At 37.2% G+C, this 18,614-nt stretch overlaps 1 protein-coding gene across 23 annotated transcripts in view; it reads left to right on the top strand.

Annotated features, from left to right (window-relative positions):
- The window catches only part of USO1 (USO1 vesicle transport factor), an 81,003-nt gene extending 65,570 nt beyond the window's left edge, over nt 1–15,433 (top strand). For 22 of the 23 annotated variants that reach the window (XM_081585967.1, XM_081585950.1, XM_081586135.1 and 19 more), the window contains 11 exons: nt 2,382–2,492; nt 2,802–2,920; nt 3,055–3,236; nt 3,708–3,829; nt 6,394–6,532; nt 7,457–7,620; nt 8,196–8,279; nt 10,518–10,616; nt 12,568–12,675; nt 13,664–13,879; nt 14,395–15,433. In XM_081585967.1, coding sequence (XP_081442093.1) covers nt 2,382–2,492; nt 2,802–2,920; nt 3,055–3,236; nt 3,708–3,829; nt 6,394–6,532; nt 7,457–7,620; nt 8,196–8,279; nt 10,518–10,616; nt 12,568–12,675; nt 13,664–13,879; nt 14,395–14,484 — 1,434 coding nt within the window. In that variant the 3' untranslated portion in view covers nt 14,485–15,433. Of the gene's footprint in view, nt 1–2,381; nt 2,493–2,801; nt 2,921–3,054; nt 3,237–3,707; nt 3,830–6,393; nt 6,533–7,456; nt 7,621–8,195; nt 8,280–10,517; nt 10,617–12,567; nt 12,676–13,663; nt 13,914–14,359 lie in introns of all 23 variants that reach the window. The other variant, XM_081585977.1, reaches the window with a different exon arrangement.
- The last annotated feature ends 3,181 nt before the right edge of the window (nt 15,434–18,614 follow it).

The following is an 18,614-nucleotide window of genomic DNA, read 5'->3' as shown; positions in this document are numbered from 1 at the left end:
TCTTACAGTGGGGGATAATTGATACCAGTGAGAGAGAGATTTTTTTTTTCTATTTTTGGCTGTGCTTGATCTCAGCTGAGGCACAAAGACTTTTCGATCTTCATTGTGGCAGGCAGGATCTTTAGCTATGGCGTATGAACCCTTAGTTGCAGCATGTGGGATCTAGTTCCCTGACCAGGGATTGAACCTGGGCCCCCTGCATTGGTAGTTGGAGTCTTATCCACTGGACCACCAGGGAAGTCCAGGAGAGAGAGATTTTAATAGCAGTTAGCTTCACTATAATTAAATGACATAGCATATTAAATGATATAGCATTGAATTATTTTTTCTAAATCATATATTAAAAAATTAACATTTTGTTATTATTCTTATGATCCTATTGATGAGAACATCTTTAGAACTCTCATTTCTAAATAAAAAGAGCCTTCCATGACTACTCTAATTGAATTTCTTTCCTGTTTTTTTTTTTAATTTTTTTAATTGGAGGATAATTGTTTTACAGTGTTGTGTTAATTTCTGCTGTACAACAGCATGAATCAGCCATATGTATACATATACCCCTCCTTCTCTGAGCATCCCTCTCACTTCCCCCATCCCACTGCCCCACCGCCCCACCGCCCCACCCGCCCAGGTCATCTCAGCATTGAGCTGAGCTCCCTGTGCTATACAGCAGCTTCCAGCTGGCTATCTATTTTACACATAGTAGTATACATATACAGTTTTGATTAGGCTCATTCCTAATCAAAATTGTTGCTGTAATAAACAAGGTGTTCCATTCTATCTTCTACCTGGTTCTAACCAGTTATGTTTGACTTTGCTCTTTTAAACCTTCAGCTGGACCCCAAAGGACATACTTTTCAAAATTGAACCTAATTCCGTTTTTGTTTACTCAGACATCAGTCAGTGATTTGATAGGATGCCCTTGTTTATACAATGTCAATATGTTTGGTACTTGCAAATGGTATTCCCATAATAAATTTTATTTTCAGTTTACCTGGGTAACATGAAGATATACTGTGGACACAATAATGACATAAAGACAAGCAAAAAGTAAAACTAATGGTTTATATAAAAACTAAATCATGCTAATTAATGCTTACTTGGCATTTGGAGAGGTCTAATTTGAATTTAATTAAATATACTTGAAAAAAGATTACAGAAAGGCCAAGATGTTGACATGAAGGTTCATGAAATTAGAATAGTCTGGGTGAGTGATAGAAATTTTTCAAAACATAGTAATAGTTACTTTTGAATCCATCCCTTATCTTGATTTTTAAACAACTGTATTTTGGATATTTTCTGAAATTACTCCCAAAGTGATGCATTATTGTGCTAATTTCCATTATTTTCTTTCAAGCAAGTTTTGTTTTGCTTAAACAAAAATGCAGGTTATGTAATATAATTTGAGCAAGGGCAATATTATGGCCACCTGATGCGAAGAGCTGACTTCATTTGAAAAGACCCTGATGCTGGGAAAGATTGAGGGCAGGAGGAGAAGGGGACGACAGAGGATGAGGTGGTTGGATGGCATCACCGACTCAATGGACATTAGTTTGGGTGGACTCCGGGAGTTAGTGATGGACAGGGAGGCCTGGCATGCTGAGGTTCATAGAGTCACAAAGAGTCGGACACAACTGAGCGACTGAACTGAACTAAATATTATGAGCTAAGAAAATACCTCATATAAGGGATATAAATGTGTTGTGTGAAAATTTAGGGAAGTGTAATGTTGATGGACATGCTAATTTTCAATATTGTTTAACATACTTAGCAGCAGTATAGTTAGTGGTTTGAGGCACTTAGCTAATTTAAATAAATCTTCTCCATTATGCTTGTGATTTCTCCTTATTTGGCATTTCTCAGGAGTTTGTGGTTTATTTACTTTATTTACTGTTAGAGAAATATATTCTTTAGTGGAATTTAAATAAACAATTCAGGAAATTATTTCTTTGCATTTTTTTTTATATTTTTTGAAGGAGGTAGAATTTGTGTTTTTATTAGAAACTAGTTTTTTTTAAATTCCTATTGAAACATCTTAAATTTGCCAGCAAATTTATGCTAAAGTGTTTTAAGGTTGATAAATTATAAGCATCCACATCATACATTTCTTCCTGAGCATATCAGGTTTTCCACTAACAATATTTTAGATAACCTGGTGTATGCTTATAAACATGGATCAAGTCTAATTTCTGTTCTCTGTTTCGGAAGTGCAGTTCAACGAGGACACAAGAGTGCATTTTCTTGTTCAATTTTTAAAATCCACATTCCTGACACATCTTTTATAAGATGTTAAATGTCTTTTTATGTAGATGGGGAGGGATCTTAGGGCAACTCTAAGTTTGAAAAACATAAAAAGATTTCTGCTAACTTGTTTATTGCAGGGAAGCAAAATACAGACAAGAGTTGGATTACTGATGTTGCTTTGTACCTGGCTTAGCAACTGCCCCATTGCAGTGACACACTTTCTTCACAATTCAGCCAATGTTCCTTTTGTATCCTTTATGTTTTAGTAAGATGCATGTAAGTATTTATCTTTTCTATCTTCTCTATTTCTTCTTCTCAATTAGAGGTAGCTGCATGCCTCAAATGTTTGAATTCTCTTTATGTTGCAGATTTTTAAACAGTTAAGGTGATAATGATGCTTGCTTAAGCTGTGTGTGGGGAGGAGGGTGTTTTATGTTTTCTTGGATTGCATATAGAATTTCTTGTTGAAACTTACATGAAATACATGTCAGATTCAAATTGTAAAATGAAGTATTCTTGATACTGTGAACCGTTAATTTTCTTAACAAAGATTTCAGCTTACAGGACAAATTGCAGAAAATCTTGGAGAAGAGGAACAGTTGGTCCAAGGCTTATGTGCTCTCTTGTTGGGCATTTCGATTTACTTCAATGATAACTCTCTTGAGACCTATATGAAGTAAGTAAGGGGAAAATGATTTGCTGATGTCATCAATAGATAATGATAAATTTTTTCTGCCAAAGCATAATGTAGACCAGACTTTTCTGTTTTGTTATGACTTTTTAAGCATCTCAATATACTTATCTCTGTAGAGAGAAACTAAAACAACTGATAGAGAAGAGGATTGGCAAAGAGAATTTCATAGAGAAACTAGGATTTATTAGCAAACATGAGCTGTATTCCAGAGCGTCTCAGAAACCCCAGCCAAACTTCCCCAGTCCAGAATACATGATATTTGATCATGAGTTTACAAAACTGGTAAAAGAACTTGAAGGTAAGACGACAAGAATTCATCTTGACACTCATTAGAAAGTACCTATGATTTTATTTTATATGTATATTCTTGATGCATGCAGATTATATGATAAGCCTAAAAATATCTTTTTTTTAGCTCTTCGTCTATAGCCCACTGAAGGACTTTTGGCACTCAGTAAGATTGGAAAGATGACTTCTGATCTCTCACGCAGTTGTTGTTTAGTTGCAAAGTCATGTCCAACTCTTTTGCGACCCCATGAACTGTAGCCTGTCCATGGGATTTCCCAGGAAAGAATAGTGGAGTGAGTTGCCATTTCCTTCTCCAGAGAATCTTCCCAACCAAGGGACTGAACCCACGTCTTTTGGATTGGCAGGCGGGTTCTTTACTGCTGAGCCACCAGGAAGCCCAAAGCCTCATACAGTTAGGCCATATGTTTTTACTGATAAGCCTTGATAATAAAACAGTATTTTTAAATGTCTTCTTTTATAGGTGTGATAACTAAGGCTATTTATAAGTCCAGTGAAGAAGATAAAAAAGAAGAAGAGGTGAAGAAAACATTAGAGCAGCATGACAGTATTGTGACTCACTACAAAAATATGATTCGAGAGCAAGTACGTACTGATTGGTTGTATACAGTGTCTGTTATGCTGGAAGTTTAGATACTTTTCTGGGGCTTCCCTGGTGACTCTGATGGTAAAGAACCTGGAATGCAGGAGACCTGGGTTCAGTCCTTGGGTTGGGAAGAGCCCCTGGAGAACGGAATGGCTACCCACTCCAGTATTCTTACCTGGGGAATCCCATGAACAGAATAGCAGGCTAGAGTCCATGGAGTCACGAAGAGTTAGACATGACTAAGCACTCATACTTTTCTGCTTTAGGGAAGAATTTCTCTTGGCATTTCCAAACGCAAGAGGATACACAAAGTAAAACTCATCATTTACTTAAATAATTCAAAAGCATCTGAGTATTCAGCAAACTGAGAGCTTAATATGTGTTTAGCAAGTCTAGTAGTAAAGATAATCAAAGGTATATGGCAGCACTGAGAGGTACCTAATTTATCTAGGTAGCTTGGGGAAAACAGAGAAGCTGAGTCCTAAAAGGATAACTATGACTAAGCTCAGCAAAAGGAGAGAGAAGGAAGACACGTGTTACTGATGTGTACACAGAACCTTTGTTGGCTATATAAAGGGAAATTTGAGAGGCAAAGCTGGAGGGAAGGAAGGATATGGTGGTGATGAGTGGAAATTAGGGAGCTGACAATGATGATAGTGACTGCTGGTTTTTGTTTCCTGTGTTGTGGGTGCTCACTAAGGACATTTAAACACTGTCACGTTTAATTTTCACAGCATTTCCACAGTATCCCTACAAAGTAGAGGGAGCTGATTTATTAGACTGGGTAATGATGAGTTAAGTTGAAACTACAGTTTCAAAATCATCAACTGACATTTTCTCTGCAGGATACCAGTGAAGCCCATGCTTGCATAGCATCAGCACCTTAGCTTCTTTACATTCCTTCAAGCTGTGTTTCTTGGTTTTCTTCTCTCATTTAATTCCTCACTGTGACATATATACCTTTATTGGAATGGAATCCTAGGAAGTGCTGCGGTATTATCTGTAGAATAAGATTACTGGTGTTAAAGTTCGAGGGTCATGAAGACAGTGTCACATGAGGCAGGTCCACCATCCCTTCCCTGCACTGCCCTCCACCCCCTGCTGACTGTGCACAGCTCAGGCAGGTGTGGCAAGTAAGAGCTTTAGGGTAGAGCCCTGTAAATGAGAGCTACCTCCACTTTCTTTTCCCCACAATGTATACTGCTGGGAATGAAACTCTAAAAAAGAATAAAAATATACTGGAGGTATATTTAGCATTCAGTCTGAGCTTTTCAGTTTATAAGCAGATTAGTAAATTAGAATCATCTTTGAATGATCCAAATTTGAGTCATTACTCGGCTCATGGTTATTAGAATTTTTCATCTTTCTTAGTACAAAATCACAGTCATTTCCAGATGGTAAAATGTAATCTTTACAGCAGTGGGAAATAAGAACTTGGAAGGCAATATTATAGCCTATACTTGAAGCTGATAAATATGGTTGATTTGGAAGAAGAAAAGAGTGATTTGACACAATTATTATAATGACTCTTCTTTAGAAATGTTAATTTTAAATACTCTCACCAATTAGAATACCATTTGGCAATTAGACAACAAGCCTCAAGAGCTATAAAATGTTTATATAAACTTTGAATTATATTTGGAAATCAATCCTAAGGAAATTCTCCAAAATTCAGAAAAACAGTTATCTTGACTAAGATATTTATTGTAATGATATTATCATTTACAAAAATGGAGAGCAGCCTTCGTGTTGCTTGAGTATAAATTATATTGTATCTCCTGATTAATATGAGGAAATTATGATTGAATAGTAGGCAAATTAAAGGTTAAAAAATGATGTATGGACTGATTATGATAAGTTTAAAAAACTTGGATTGGAAAAAAATTAGAAGAAAATAAAGACACAGATCACATTCCAACCAGTTAAATTAGGAGGTGGTAAGAAGTGAAAGTTTTTTTTTTGAAATTCTAAATGTTCTATGACTGTCTTTTTTTTTTTTTATGTGGACCATTGTTTAAGTTCTTTACTGAATTTGTTACAATATTGCTTCTTGTTTTATGTTTTGGTTTTTTGGCCAAGAGGCATGTGGGGTCTTAGCTCCCTGACCAGGGGTGGAACCCACACCCCCTGTATTGAAAGCCGAAGTCCTAACCCCTGGACCAGCAGGGAAGTCCCCTGCTTGTCTTTTAGTGTTAAAAGTAATAGAGGTGCATACATATGCTAAGCTTAAATAATTTGGTATACATTTTTTATTTTGATGGACCATAAAATGAAGTTTTTAAAATTGACACCACCACCCTCCTCCTACCGCTGCCCCCAAACTAAAATTCACAGTGAGATTGCAGGTTGTGTCATGTAGTGGAGCCTTGAAATCTTACAGTTCTGCTGCATGTTAACTGGCCTTAGTACATATATTAATGTGTTATTGCTTAATTATGGAATGATTTTGAAAATGTTGAGTAGTTTAACATCCTCAACCAAAGTAATCTCTAATTTTTAATTTGTTCTTCTTAATGCTCATTAGTATGAATTTAAAACACTTGAATTATGTTTTGTTTCACAGGATCTGCAACTGGAGGAATTAAAGCAGCAGATTTCTACATTAAAATGTCAAAATGAACAGCTCCAGACAGCAGTCACACAGCAAGTATCTCAGATTCAGCAACATAAGGATCAATATAATCTTCTTAAAGTACAGCTAGGTAAGTGTAGCTAGCCATTCCTATTGTAGTGTCCCCAAGAGATCATTCTGTGGACTCATCTTTCTTTAACCTTAATCGCTGTGACAAAAGTGTAAGTCAGAGTTTGAAGTCCAATCTCTTTGCTATCCATTGATCTCAACCTTAGCTACCTACACATTGAGTTCCCTTGAGATATTTTTTAATACCGATACTGAGACCCCCACTGAAGTTTCTAATTAAATTAGTTAGGGATTGAGTCCAGGCATCAGTGATTATTACAAGCTCCCCAGGTGATTCTAATGTATAGCCAGTTTCAAATGACTGGTCTAACCTTTCCATTTTTTTTAATCTGCAAAGTGGAGCTGAGATTTAAATGAGATAATATAAAAATAAATAAATAAATAAATGAAATAATATATATAAAATTCTAGTTTGGTGTCTGGCACATGCTAAGGGCTCAAATGCTTGTAAATAGTCTCATTCGATACTGCTTATGATTGGAATGCTAGCTACGTAGAAACATAGTTTATTTATATGAAGGTGACCAAAATTTTCAGAAGAAAATAACTTGTACTTCCTCTATTTATGACAATAATTCATCAGTTCTTTTAGGCCATATAGAAAGCTATTCTTTTGTGAAGATTTATAAAAAGATTTTATTTTCTCTTATATTAATTGATAGAATTGGAATTGAAACTACTATAATTCTTAATTTTAGATCACTGAGCCAGTTTAGTGTTAAGACTCTGCTGTTTTTCCTCCCAGAAACCCTGAAAGCATCAGTTTGTTATTTTTGTTAGTGCACTGTTTTGCAAAGATAAAATGTGCATACAAAAGTGCCTCCTAAGTAATTATTCAGGAAATTATGTATTTATTTTATACTTGAATTGTCAGCTCAAAAAATGAAAAGTTTCAGGCTGACTTCTCAAATTTTATGCCTAATAGGAAAAGACAGTCAGCATCAAGGTCCTTACAGTGACGGGGCTCAGATGAATGGCATTCAGCCAGAAGAAATTAGTAGGCTGCGAGAAGAGGTAGAAGAATTAAAAAGTAATCGGGAACTTTTACAAAGTCAACTGGCTGAAAAAGACTCTTTGATTGAAAATTTGGTAAGTGAATGTTTTAAAATTTTTAAACAAGAGGTCAAAAATAATTATCATTATCCTGCTTGGTTCTATTTCTGGATCCCTTAAGCTAAAGTATCATTTTAAGGTTTTAGAACAGTGAGCTCTGAAGTCAGACTGTCTAAAGCATCAGTGCATCCTGGGTAACTGAATTTGAGCAACTTAGCTAACGTCTTTAAACTTGTTTCCTGAGCTGTAAAATGGTGGTGGTGGTACTGTCCCATTACTGTGAGAATTAAATGAGATACTCCATGTGAAGCTCTTTTAATACATGGAAATCACTCAGTAAATACCTGCTTTTATGCTCTTTTCTTCATATTTTCTCAGTTAAATGCTTAGATTTAATAAGTTACTTGGTATGAGTTGATTAGCTATGGAAAATTTGTTGACAAGATGTGCTATGTTAGAATGTTATTTGGGGCATAAAATTTTAAATGTCAATGTGAAATTTTTTAGTATACATGTACCAGCCATAACTTATATGTGTACAGTTTTGTTTTGTTTTTTCCTAACTGTTTAAACTGAATTTATTTCACAGTTTCTCTCTCTGCTCTTTGTAGAAATCTTCCCAACCATCACCTGGCACAAATGAACAGTCTTCAGCAACAGCAGGAGATTCTGAACAAATTGCAGAGTTAAAACAGGTCACTTTTCAGCTTGATTCAGGCTCTGTTTTGTCTTGTTTTAATTATAATGGCGTAACGGCCCTGCATTAATCTAGAACTGCTTTGTCCGGCATCTTCACTTCTCTATCAAGTGAAAACAGCCACTTGAAAATACAGAAGCTGTTTTAATTGGACAGTAATAGTATTTTGCTTTTTATGGTATATTTACTTTTCAGTGGTGTTCTTTTTAATAGCTCTCAGCATCTTACCCAGATTATTTGTAGATTGTCAGTAAGCAATTAAGGAAACTTTAAATATATTTATAAGCTGCAGATATGAAGATAGAAAATCTTATGCTTAATTTTCTTGGTAACTGCTTGGTTAAATGTATTGGGCATTTAAATCATTCTATCCAGAAAAATGTTGGTTATTAGAATTGGAAAAGGGAAAAACAGAAAGTAAACGTGTACATATCTCAGTTAGATGACTGTAGCTAAAAATAAAGCAAAATAACTTTGTCTGCTGTAGTAATTTATATTGTTTAGAAAAGAGAATATGCCTTTTCTTCCTTCCATCCCCCTCTCCTTCCTTCCTTTTCTATAAAAGGAATATATGTTTCTTTAAAAAAAAAAGTAGTACTAGAAAAAGAAATTAACAGCCTGGCCAACCTAGAACTGACTTCCTTCTCCAGTAGTCAGCTGGTCCTCACCCTCTAATGTGCCTGATCAGATGGGAATACCTGGACAGAGAGAAGCAAAATGTCTTATTTTGGTAATGTCTCTGTACCCTAGAGTGGATTCTACGATGAAACATTTTAAAAAATAATAATAATTTGTTGATAATGATTTACAACTCTCCAATAATGTGGTCATAATGTTTTGTTCTTATGAGGAAGAGTTAATATGCTGTTCTGATTTTATGAAATCTAAAACTATATTAAAATGAAAAGAAATTAAGTTATTAATACATACTCTTAGTCTATAAATCCCAAGTAAAAATTTTTACTTTTCATATTTCCCAAAGATATATTTTAAATAACAGTTTTGGGTTTTTTTATAATATATAGTAAAATAGAGTATAGAAGGAAGACCAAATGGTCCGTAATTTTTACATAACTTACTTTGATAACTGAAGAAACAAAACAGTCAGAGAAAGGATAGAAAATATTAAGAAAATAAAAAACTTTTTACATGACAGCATCCGAGTATCTCCAGACACTGCCAGATATCGTGGGGGAAGATTGCCCTTGGTGGAGAGCCACTGTTACAGTTGCTTCATTTTCCTGGACTTGTTTTGAGGGGAGTGAGCAAGAAGTTTGAAAACTTCAACCTTAATACATAAACTTTCAGTTAATTCCACCACTTTTACTATAGTACTACTACTTTCATCAGTTTTTGATGGCCCCCTAGTCTAAAACCATCTTATTTTGCCCATTCCAAATAATATACCTCTAGTCTTCAGACAAGAGAAAAGGAGACATTACCTGAGGCGTGAGTTAGGACAGGGATTCAACCCTGCTGGGTTTTTGTTATTGTTGTTGTTTTTACTTATTTGGCTGAATCGGGTCTTAGTTGTGGCGTGTGGACTTCGTTGCTCCGCGGAATGTTGGATCTTAGTTCCTGGGCCAGGGATCAAACCCACGTCCCCTGCATTGCAAGACGGATTCTTAACCACTCTACCACCAGGGAAGTTCCAGCCCTACTGTTTTTGACCCCAGTTTTACTCACAGTTCCAAAACATCTGGTGGTACCAGTTCCCAGGCCTTTTGGTAGTTCTGCATTCTAAGTCAAGCAGCAGCGTGGCTTTCTAAAAGGTCAGCTTCTGTTTCAGCTCGCTCAGGTGTGCCAGTTGGTTACCACTGTCATTTGCTTTCTGAAATTCCACAGTTTAGTGCTGTTTGCTCTTCTCTTATTCTCTGTCCCTGTGGGTTTCTCCCTCCTGCCTGCCCTTTCTCAGTCCCTCTCTTCCTCCTTCTTCCCCACCTTCCTCCCTCCCTTCTTCCCGCCTTTTCTTCCTTTCCTCCTTCTATCCTCCCTTTGTGATTTTTTACACTGCTCTTACAAGGAGGCAGAGGTGAACATGTTTAATGTACGCATTTAATTCTCCATCTTGAACCCAAAGTTCAAGAGTAGTTCTTTCACTTAAATTTTAAAACTTGGAAGTAATGATTTTAGAGAGAAGGGCCAAGGAAGGAAATAATTCCTTCCTGTAAATAGACGTTTCCTTGATGAAATTAATACTATTTAATGTTACAACCCAACTATTTTTGTCCCTTAGGAACTGGCAACTTTAAAGTCTCAGTTAAACTCACAGTCTGTGGAGATTACCAAACTACAGACCGAAAAACAGGAGCTGTTACAGAAAACTGAAGCATTTGTAAGTTATTATTTTTTTGTTGTTCTGAAAGGTAGTGTATACAAGGTCAGGAGATTATTTCTCAGCTACTATGGAAAAGAAGCAAATTTGTCAGATAGCACCTTCCATTCAGGTTATTCATTAGCCAGAGTTTCAGACACATAGGCTTCTTGGCCATGCAAACAGTGTATTATAGTCAGACTTGCCAGGTCAGTTTTATCAGTTAGTTATGGTTCATTTTGGTGGCATTTTATTTGTTTATTTGGCTGCCCCAGGTCTTAGTTGCAGTTTGTGGGCTCTAGTTCTCTGACCAGGCATTGAACCCGGACCCCTGTATTGGGAGGGCAGACTCTTAGCCACTGGATCAACAGGGAAGTCCCTGTTGGTATTTTATATTTCACTGCATCTTTCAGTCTAAGCTGGCAGGTTTTCTGCTGGTATAAAATTATCAAAAACCTTATTGGTGACCCATGCAATTCACAGGGTTCCAAGCCAACAAGCAAGAAGGTTCTCTCCTGGGTCCCTCCTGGGGAACTGCATCTCTATTCCAGCTTCTGGAGAGATGGTTGATTGGGTCCGTGTGTCACATGAGTAAACTCTTCACAAATGGTTGTGCAGCCACACACTTGGTGTTTCACTGGGACATGCTTTGTCGTTTATTGCAGTGGGGATAGGCCGAGAATTTTCTAAATCATCAAGTTCTGATTCCCTTTTGCTTAACAATTCCTTTTTCAATCTATCTTTATCCTCTCACATTTTACTGTAAGCAGCAAGAAGAAACCAGGTCACACCTTTAATGCTTTGCTTAGAAATTTCCTCAGCTAAAATAGTTCATCACTCACAAGTTCTGCTTTCTACAACACTAGAACACAAGTCAGCCAAGTTCTTTGCCACATTATAGCAAAGATCACCTTTTCTCCACTTCCTAATAGCATGTTCCTCATCTCTATTTGTGTGCGTGTGTGCTCGGTCACTTCAGTCATGTCCAGCTCTTCACGACCCCGTGGACTACAGCCTGTCAGGCGACCCTGTCTGTGAGATTTTCCAAGCAAGAATACCGGAGTGGGTTGCCATTTCCTACCCCAGGGGATCTTCCCAACCCAGGGATCTAACCTGGGTCTCCTGTATTGGCAGGTGGATTCTTAACCACTGAGCCACCTGGGAAGCCTCCACCTCTATGTGAGACCTCACCAAAACTTCTAACATACTTCTACCAGTATTCTCTTTATGATGCCATGTGTTTTCTCTGAGACCATAGAAACTTTCTCTACAGCCTGCCTCTTTCTTTATGAGCCCTTACTGGTATTGCCTTTAATGTTCATATTTCTACCAACAGTATCTTCAAGGCAGTTGAGGCTTTGTCTAACATGAACCTCAAAATTCTTTTGCTTCTTCCAGTTCCAAAGCCCTTTCCTCATTTTAAGGTATTTGTGAGATCAACACCCCCACTTCCCAGTAGCTTGGAAGAAAAAAGATGAGGGAAAGGCTGAAAATTTTTGATTTAGGATTACTTCATATAGCCCTTAAGAAAATACTTGCATTTTACCAGTTAATGGCATTCAACTCAATTTCCCCATCTGTCTCTCTGAAATGATAGTATAGTCTTAACTTACAGGAATTTTATGAGGAAAAGACTGAAAAGTATTCTCTACGTATTAAATGCTATGCCGTAGCCACATTAGAGCTGCGTCATTGATAACTTGCCTGACCTGGCCTTGAGGCTGCTTAAACCAACCTTCCTTATACTCTGATGACAGCTTATAGCACACCCCTCCTGACCCAGCCTCCTGCTCCACTGTAAGGGCAACTCATCTTTTTAGGAAGAACACGTTATTAAAGGTAAATACTGAAAGAATTAGATTTTTCTGTTAATGGAAATAAAATTTTGAAATAGCAAGAAAAATCATCATTAGAATTTCATATTGATTATAACTTGAAAGAAACTTTTTTTTTTTCCAAATTTTACTTTCAGGCAAAATCAGCTCCTGTACCAGCAGAGAGTGAAACTGTAATAGCTGCAAAAACTACTGATATAGAAGGAAGACTGTCAGCATTATTACAAGAAACTAAAGAGTTAAAGGTTGGTTTGGTGAAACTTTTTATTCATTGTATATTATGTAAAATGAACTCCAGGGAATTTGATTTTATTTCATTTAATTTCTCAAATTCTTAGATTTATGAAGAAAGTTAATGGGACGTAATCTTACTTCACAATAAGTCCGTTCCTATTTTAATGACTAAAAGTGGCATAAATGAATATTTTTAAATGCTATTTCAAATAATGGTGTCAAATATGTAAACTAAGATTGAAAGTGTACTTGAGTGTATGAGTGTACTTGAAAGTAAAAACATAAATTTAAGTCAAAGTAAAAAAGAGTTGTTTTCTTATCAATCTCTAATCACAGTAAGAAACAAGGAGTATAGCTTTGGCTAATACACAAGCCGTAAGTTAAAGAACACAGACACCTTAAATCCTGCCAGCCTATTGTGTGACAGAAAAATCAAAATAGATAGGATGAAGTAAAGAATGAGGTAACAGTAATAAAAATAGAAAGGTAGGAGTTAAAACATGGCAAGAGGAAGATAATGGGTGATTTTGCCATTTGGATTGTGGTCAAATTATTTTATATTTAAGCTATGAATTTTGCTTGACGCTATCATTCTTTCCCATTTAATTGTATATGTGAAGTTGGGATAAATTTTTTTTTTTTTTTAATTTGAGTCCTAACTCTGGTGCTAACCAGGCTTCTGCTGTAAGATGTTGTGTCTTTATTTATTCCTCTGATTATGTGAAATAGTAGGATTTTTTTGAGGAGTAGATAATTAAAACTATTTTTTTGTTGTCAAACTCTGATTTTCACAGCAATCATCTTTGATGTGTAGCCTAACATGTTACTAGATGACTTTGTGTGTGTGTATATTTTAAATCTCCTGTCCCCCCAGCACCTAATCCCAAACTCTTCAGATTGCATGAGTACAGAGATCTGTCATAGAAAGAATATATTTGTTAAAACCGTAGGAGAATGAATACTAATTTTTGATTGTGATTTTCACCTTTCTTCTCTTAGAATGAAATTAAAGCTCTGTCTGAGGAAAGAACTGCTATTAAAGAGCAGCTGGATTCATCTAACAGTACCATTGCCATCTTACAAAATGAGAAAAACAAGCTCGAGGTGGACATTACAGATTCTAAAAAAGAACAAGATGATCTCTTGGTGCTGTTAGCTGATCAAGATCAGAAAATATTTTCATTAAAGAATAAACTCAAGGAACTTGGTCATCCAGTAAGATTGCGATGTTTCCAAAGATGGTTTATATGTGTTTCTTTATGATGTGTTTTTAAACATTGTCCTGTGTCGTGGGAATGTTGTTATGCTTGTATATCAGTACTACAGGCATAGATTTGTATGTATGTGAATTGACTTAAGACACAGATTAGATGCAGTTTCCAGCTTTTGTTAACTCTTCTCTTTCGGAATCTGAGCCTGGAAAGTGACTTGATTTATTTGCTCCTGTGGTAACAGAGACACTCACCATCTGAATGTACCATCCCCATTTTGCTGTGTTGGTTCAGGTTTATGTGTAGAGAGTTGTAGCCATCTGGCAGCAAGTTAACCTGTGTATCTTGTCTCACATTAAAAATAACAGGAAACCTTGAATATTAAATCAAGGAAATCAGATGGCCCATAATCTACAATAATTACTAGAGTAAAGAATTTATCCACAGAGTATATATCATTTTGTGTTGAATGTGACGTGACCAGATCTTCATAATGTTAAATGTGTATTTTCCCTTTAGGTTGAAGAAGAGGATGAACTTGAATCCGGAGACCAAGATGATGAGGATGATGAAGATGAAGATGATGGCAAGGAACAGGGTCATATCTAGCTCTAAAATCTCTAGAAATGATAGAAACTATATTGTAACTTTGAAGATGGAGTCTTAAGACAGCGCTTTGGTTTGCCTCCACAGAAAATAAAGATTTAGAAACCAAGTGGAAAACATTCGCTAATATGACTATTGATGTATTTTTTAAATGATGCCACCCATGTTGATAATCCTGTTACTCTAACTTTATGTAGAATATACATCTTTTATTGAACCGAACTGTCCCAAAATATAATTTGCAAAGAACTACAGACACCAAAAATATGCCATTTTTTTCAGGCATGTGGTGGCAGTGCTATTTGCCTTAGTTCATTGGTTGTTTATGGAAGTTCTGTATTTATCTGCTATTTTTACTTTTCAGAATTTGTGACTTTTAAGTACTAACACATTTGATTTAATGTATGTTGGAATCACTGTTTCTAAATTAAGTATTGGAGTTCCTAGCTAATGATTTCCTTTTGAAGAAATGGATTTACTTAAAGGCAAGATAGCACGGTCTGGGTGGAATACATCATCAGCCCTCCACCCAGTATGACTCCTAATGTGAGCAGGACAAGACAGTTCAGAGTGAGTGCCTTGACACTTGACACAGCAGTGTTCTGTACCTCAGTGAAGAAGGCTGCGGACACGCAGTGAAGAGGAGGAGGTTTCTGAGAAACTTTTCCAACAGTGTATTAGCATGTGTTTGGTTTTGGTTTTATTTTTAGCTAAACATTAAAACACATTACAGGTTAACAGCTCATACAACTCAGATTTAGTATTATTGTTTGATTATTATAAAACATATTATGTTCCTAGTTTTAAAAAAGACCCAAACTATGGTTTATATAATTTATTGGCATTTTTGCTGAATAGGTTTAAGTCAGATCATAGATTTTTAAAAAAGCAATGAAGCATTGTGTCAAAATTTAATGTTTTCGTAATAAAAATAGATATTATGTTCACTTAATCCCTGCTCTTGATTCCCTTTTTAAGATTTTGAGAGTAGTAGTTTATTCTTTGTAAAGAATGAGGCGGGGGAAGCAATGAGAAACGTCCTTCTCTTACTAAGAGGACTTTGCTATAACTGCGTGATAACAGCAGTCTTATTTAAATCTAATAATTGGGACTCCATAAGATTGGAGGGGACTAATTGGAACAAAAACAGATGAGGTAGGGTTTGGATGTTTGTAAACTAAGCAATGGAGTTCTTTCTTCACAATGATTTTTACTTAAAGTAGCTCCAATACACTGACCACCTGATGTGAACAGCTGACTCATTGGAAAAGACCCTGATGCTGGGAAAGATTGAAGGCAAAAGGATAAGAAGATAGCAGAGGATGAGATGGTTGGATGGCATCACCATTTCAATGGACATAAACTTGGATGAACTCTGGGAGATGGTGAGGGACAGGGAAGCCTGGCGTGCTTCACTCCATAGGGCCACAAAGAATCAGACACGGCTTAGTGACTGAACAACAATGACAGGCTTATTTAAAGGCAAGACAGCAAGAGAGTTTGGGCATAATATATTTCATATACCTCCTGGTTTCAGGAATAATTTGAGGAATCCACTAAGGGGCACAAACGTTTAAAGGAAGTATTGAAAGGGGAGATAGTTGTGTGTTATAGAGCACCGGTGAATACGGCACCATGTCCCACCCCCCCCACCACTGCCACGCCTCTGGAGTGGCATCAGCCATCAGAGGACCATGTGATTATTACCAGACCAGCTCACACTGTGTGACGTTCTCCTAAAGTTGACACTGTGTGGTGACCTTTTCAGGCCAATATTATAAGAATAAAGAAAAGTGGGTCAGAGAAAGAATAAGACTTCCAAGAATAACAGAATACCAAAGATCTTCAGAAAGAAATAGCTGCAAAATCAGTGATAGTTTGCCAGAGTTCAGTCACACATGCTGGCTTCGAGTAGAGAAGATGTAAGAAGCCCTCGAAGCTGCACAGTCCAGCCTGGAGCCCAAAAGGACACCTTCCTAACATAGGCATAGTTTGGGGATCTTGTTTGTTTGTTTTTACTTGAATTGCTTCTGAAGCCTCCTAACTCAGTCTCCACCTCCAATTGGTCATTGCCTCTCCAGGCCATCCTCAGTATTCACCACAGTAGTCTGTCTAGTCAAGGCTGTGGTTTTTCCAGTAGTCGTGTATGGATGTGAGAGTTGGACAATAAAGCTGAGCGCTGAAGAATTGATGCTTTTGAACTGTGGTGTTGGAGAAGACTCTTGAGAGTCCCTTGGACTGCAAGAAGATCCAACCAGTCCATCCTAAAGGAGATCAGTCCTGAGTGTTCATTGGAAGGACTGATGTTGAAGTTGAAACTCCAATACCTTGGCCACCTGATGCGAAGAGCTGACTCATTTGAAAAGACCCTGATGCTGGGAAAGATTGAGGGAGGAGGAGAAGGGGACGACAGAGGATGAGATGGTTGGATGGCATCATCGACTCAATGGACATGAGTTTGGGTAAACTCTGGGAGTTGGTGATGAACAGGGAGGCCTGGCGTGCTGCGATTCATGGGGTTGGATAGAGTCAGACACGACTGAACGACTGATCTGAACTGAACTGAAGCTTCCTGAAATGAAAATAGGAGCCAAAGAGACTGCAGTTGCCTACTGTTCGGAGTCCTTAGCCCGGAGGATAAGACCCTCAGTGGTCTACCGCTCTCTAATTTCGCTCCCTTCAAGAATATTTTAGAACTGTACCAGTATATTAGCTATCATGGCACATAACCTGCTTTTTCCTCCTTCACTTGGCTTTTGAACATGTTCTTTCCTCTGCCTGTTTGTCAGCCTTCACATTAAAGGCTATTTCTGAGCTTCCCTAGAGGTTCAGTGGTTAAGACTCCACACTGCAAATGCAGGGGGCGCAGGTTCAATCCCTGGTCAGGGAACTAAGATCCCACATGCTGTGTGGCACAGCCAAGAGAGAAAAAGGTGGGGGGCGGCTATTCCCATGTATTGGAAACTACAACAGTGGAGCAGTCATAAAGCACAAAACGTACTTGTCCTTATTTTAAGTTTTATTCAAGTACAGTTGCATGTCTCTGGCATGTCAGAAAAACATAATCATCCAAGATTACTACAAAAGGTTAAGTAACAGCTCACATTTTAAATGTTTTTTAAGTTCAGTCGCTCAGTCATGTCCGACTCTTTGTAACCCCATGGACTGCAGCATGCCAGGCCTCCCTGTCCATCACCAACTTAGTTACTTTGAAATTATGCTGATAGAAAATCAAACCTGTTCTTGAAAGTTTTGTTGCAGCGAGGTAGGGGTCTGATAATGCTCATCAGAACAAAAAGCTTTACTGTTAGAGCAAAATGCATTCATTCAATGAATATTTACTGAGTTTATAAATGAGACAAAGTCCCTTCCCCATTTAACTTCCCCATATATCTGGCAGCGTAAACAACAGTAAACAAGTATGTAAGTATCAAATGCTTTGTAGCTTCTAGAAAGGAGTTTGTATTCTACTCTGATGGGAAGCCAGAGGAGTGATTAGATCTGGTTTGTATTCATAGATTACTTTCTCCACTATGTCAAGAATTGTCTTTGAGGAAGAGGTTAAGAGAGAAAGCCAGAGGACTAGGTGGGACGCTATTGCCCTCATCTAACCAAAAACATATAGTTCAGACTACACTGTAGGGGTGATAGGGTCTAAAATGGTGGGATTTGGGATATATTTTACAGGTAGGCCCAAGAGGACTGGTTGGTGAATTGCACGTGTCTGGGGAGTAGAGGAACAAGACAAGAATAACTCCTGGGGGAAGGTGGGAGGAGCAGATTTGGTGTGGGATCTCAAGTTGTGTGTTAGGCTTGCTAAATCTGAAACCCAAGTAGATATATTTCTGCAAATAGATGTTTGGTGGGCTCTTTGGAGCTAATTAGGGCTGGAAAAAATAGTATATAGATGGAATTTAAGCCCATCCATCAGGGTAAGTTCTTACAGAGTGAGTATAGAAAGAAGACAGCCAAGAACTAAACCTTTGGATGACTCAGCCTTGAGTCCTGGGGAAGGATCTTAAGATATATTAAATGAACAATGAAATCATCTTACCCAGAGCAAATTTAAGCCTTGGAATTAAGGGGAAAACAGCAACCTATGACCTTCAAACTGGTTTCTTACTGCAATTCTG

This window comes from Giraffa tippelskirchi, chromosome 1 (assembly GCF_054371585.1).
Source record: "Giraffa tippelskirchi isolate mGirTip1 chromosome 1, T2T-mGirTip1v1.2.pri, whole genome shotgun sequence".
Taxonomy (NCBI): Eukaryota; Metazoa; Chordata; class Mammalia; order Artiodactyla; family Giraffidae; genus Giraffa; species Giraffa tippelskirchi.
This window is presented reverse-complemented; position numbering and strand designations above follow the sequence as displayed.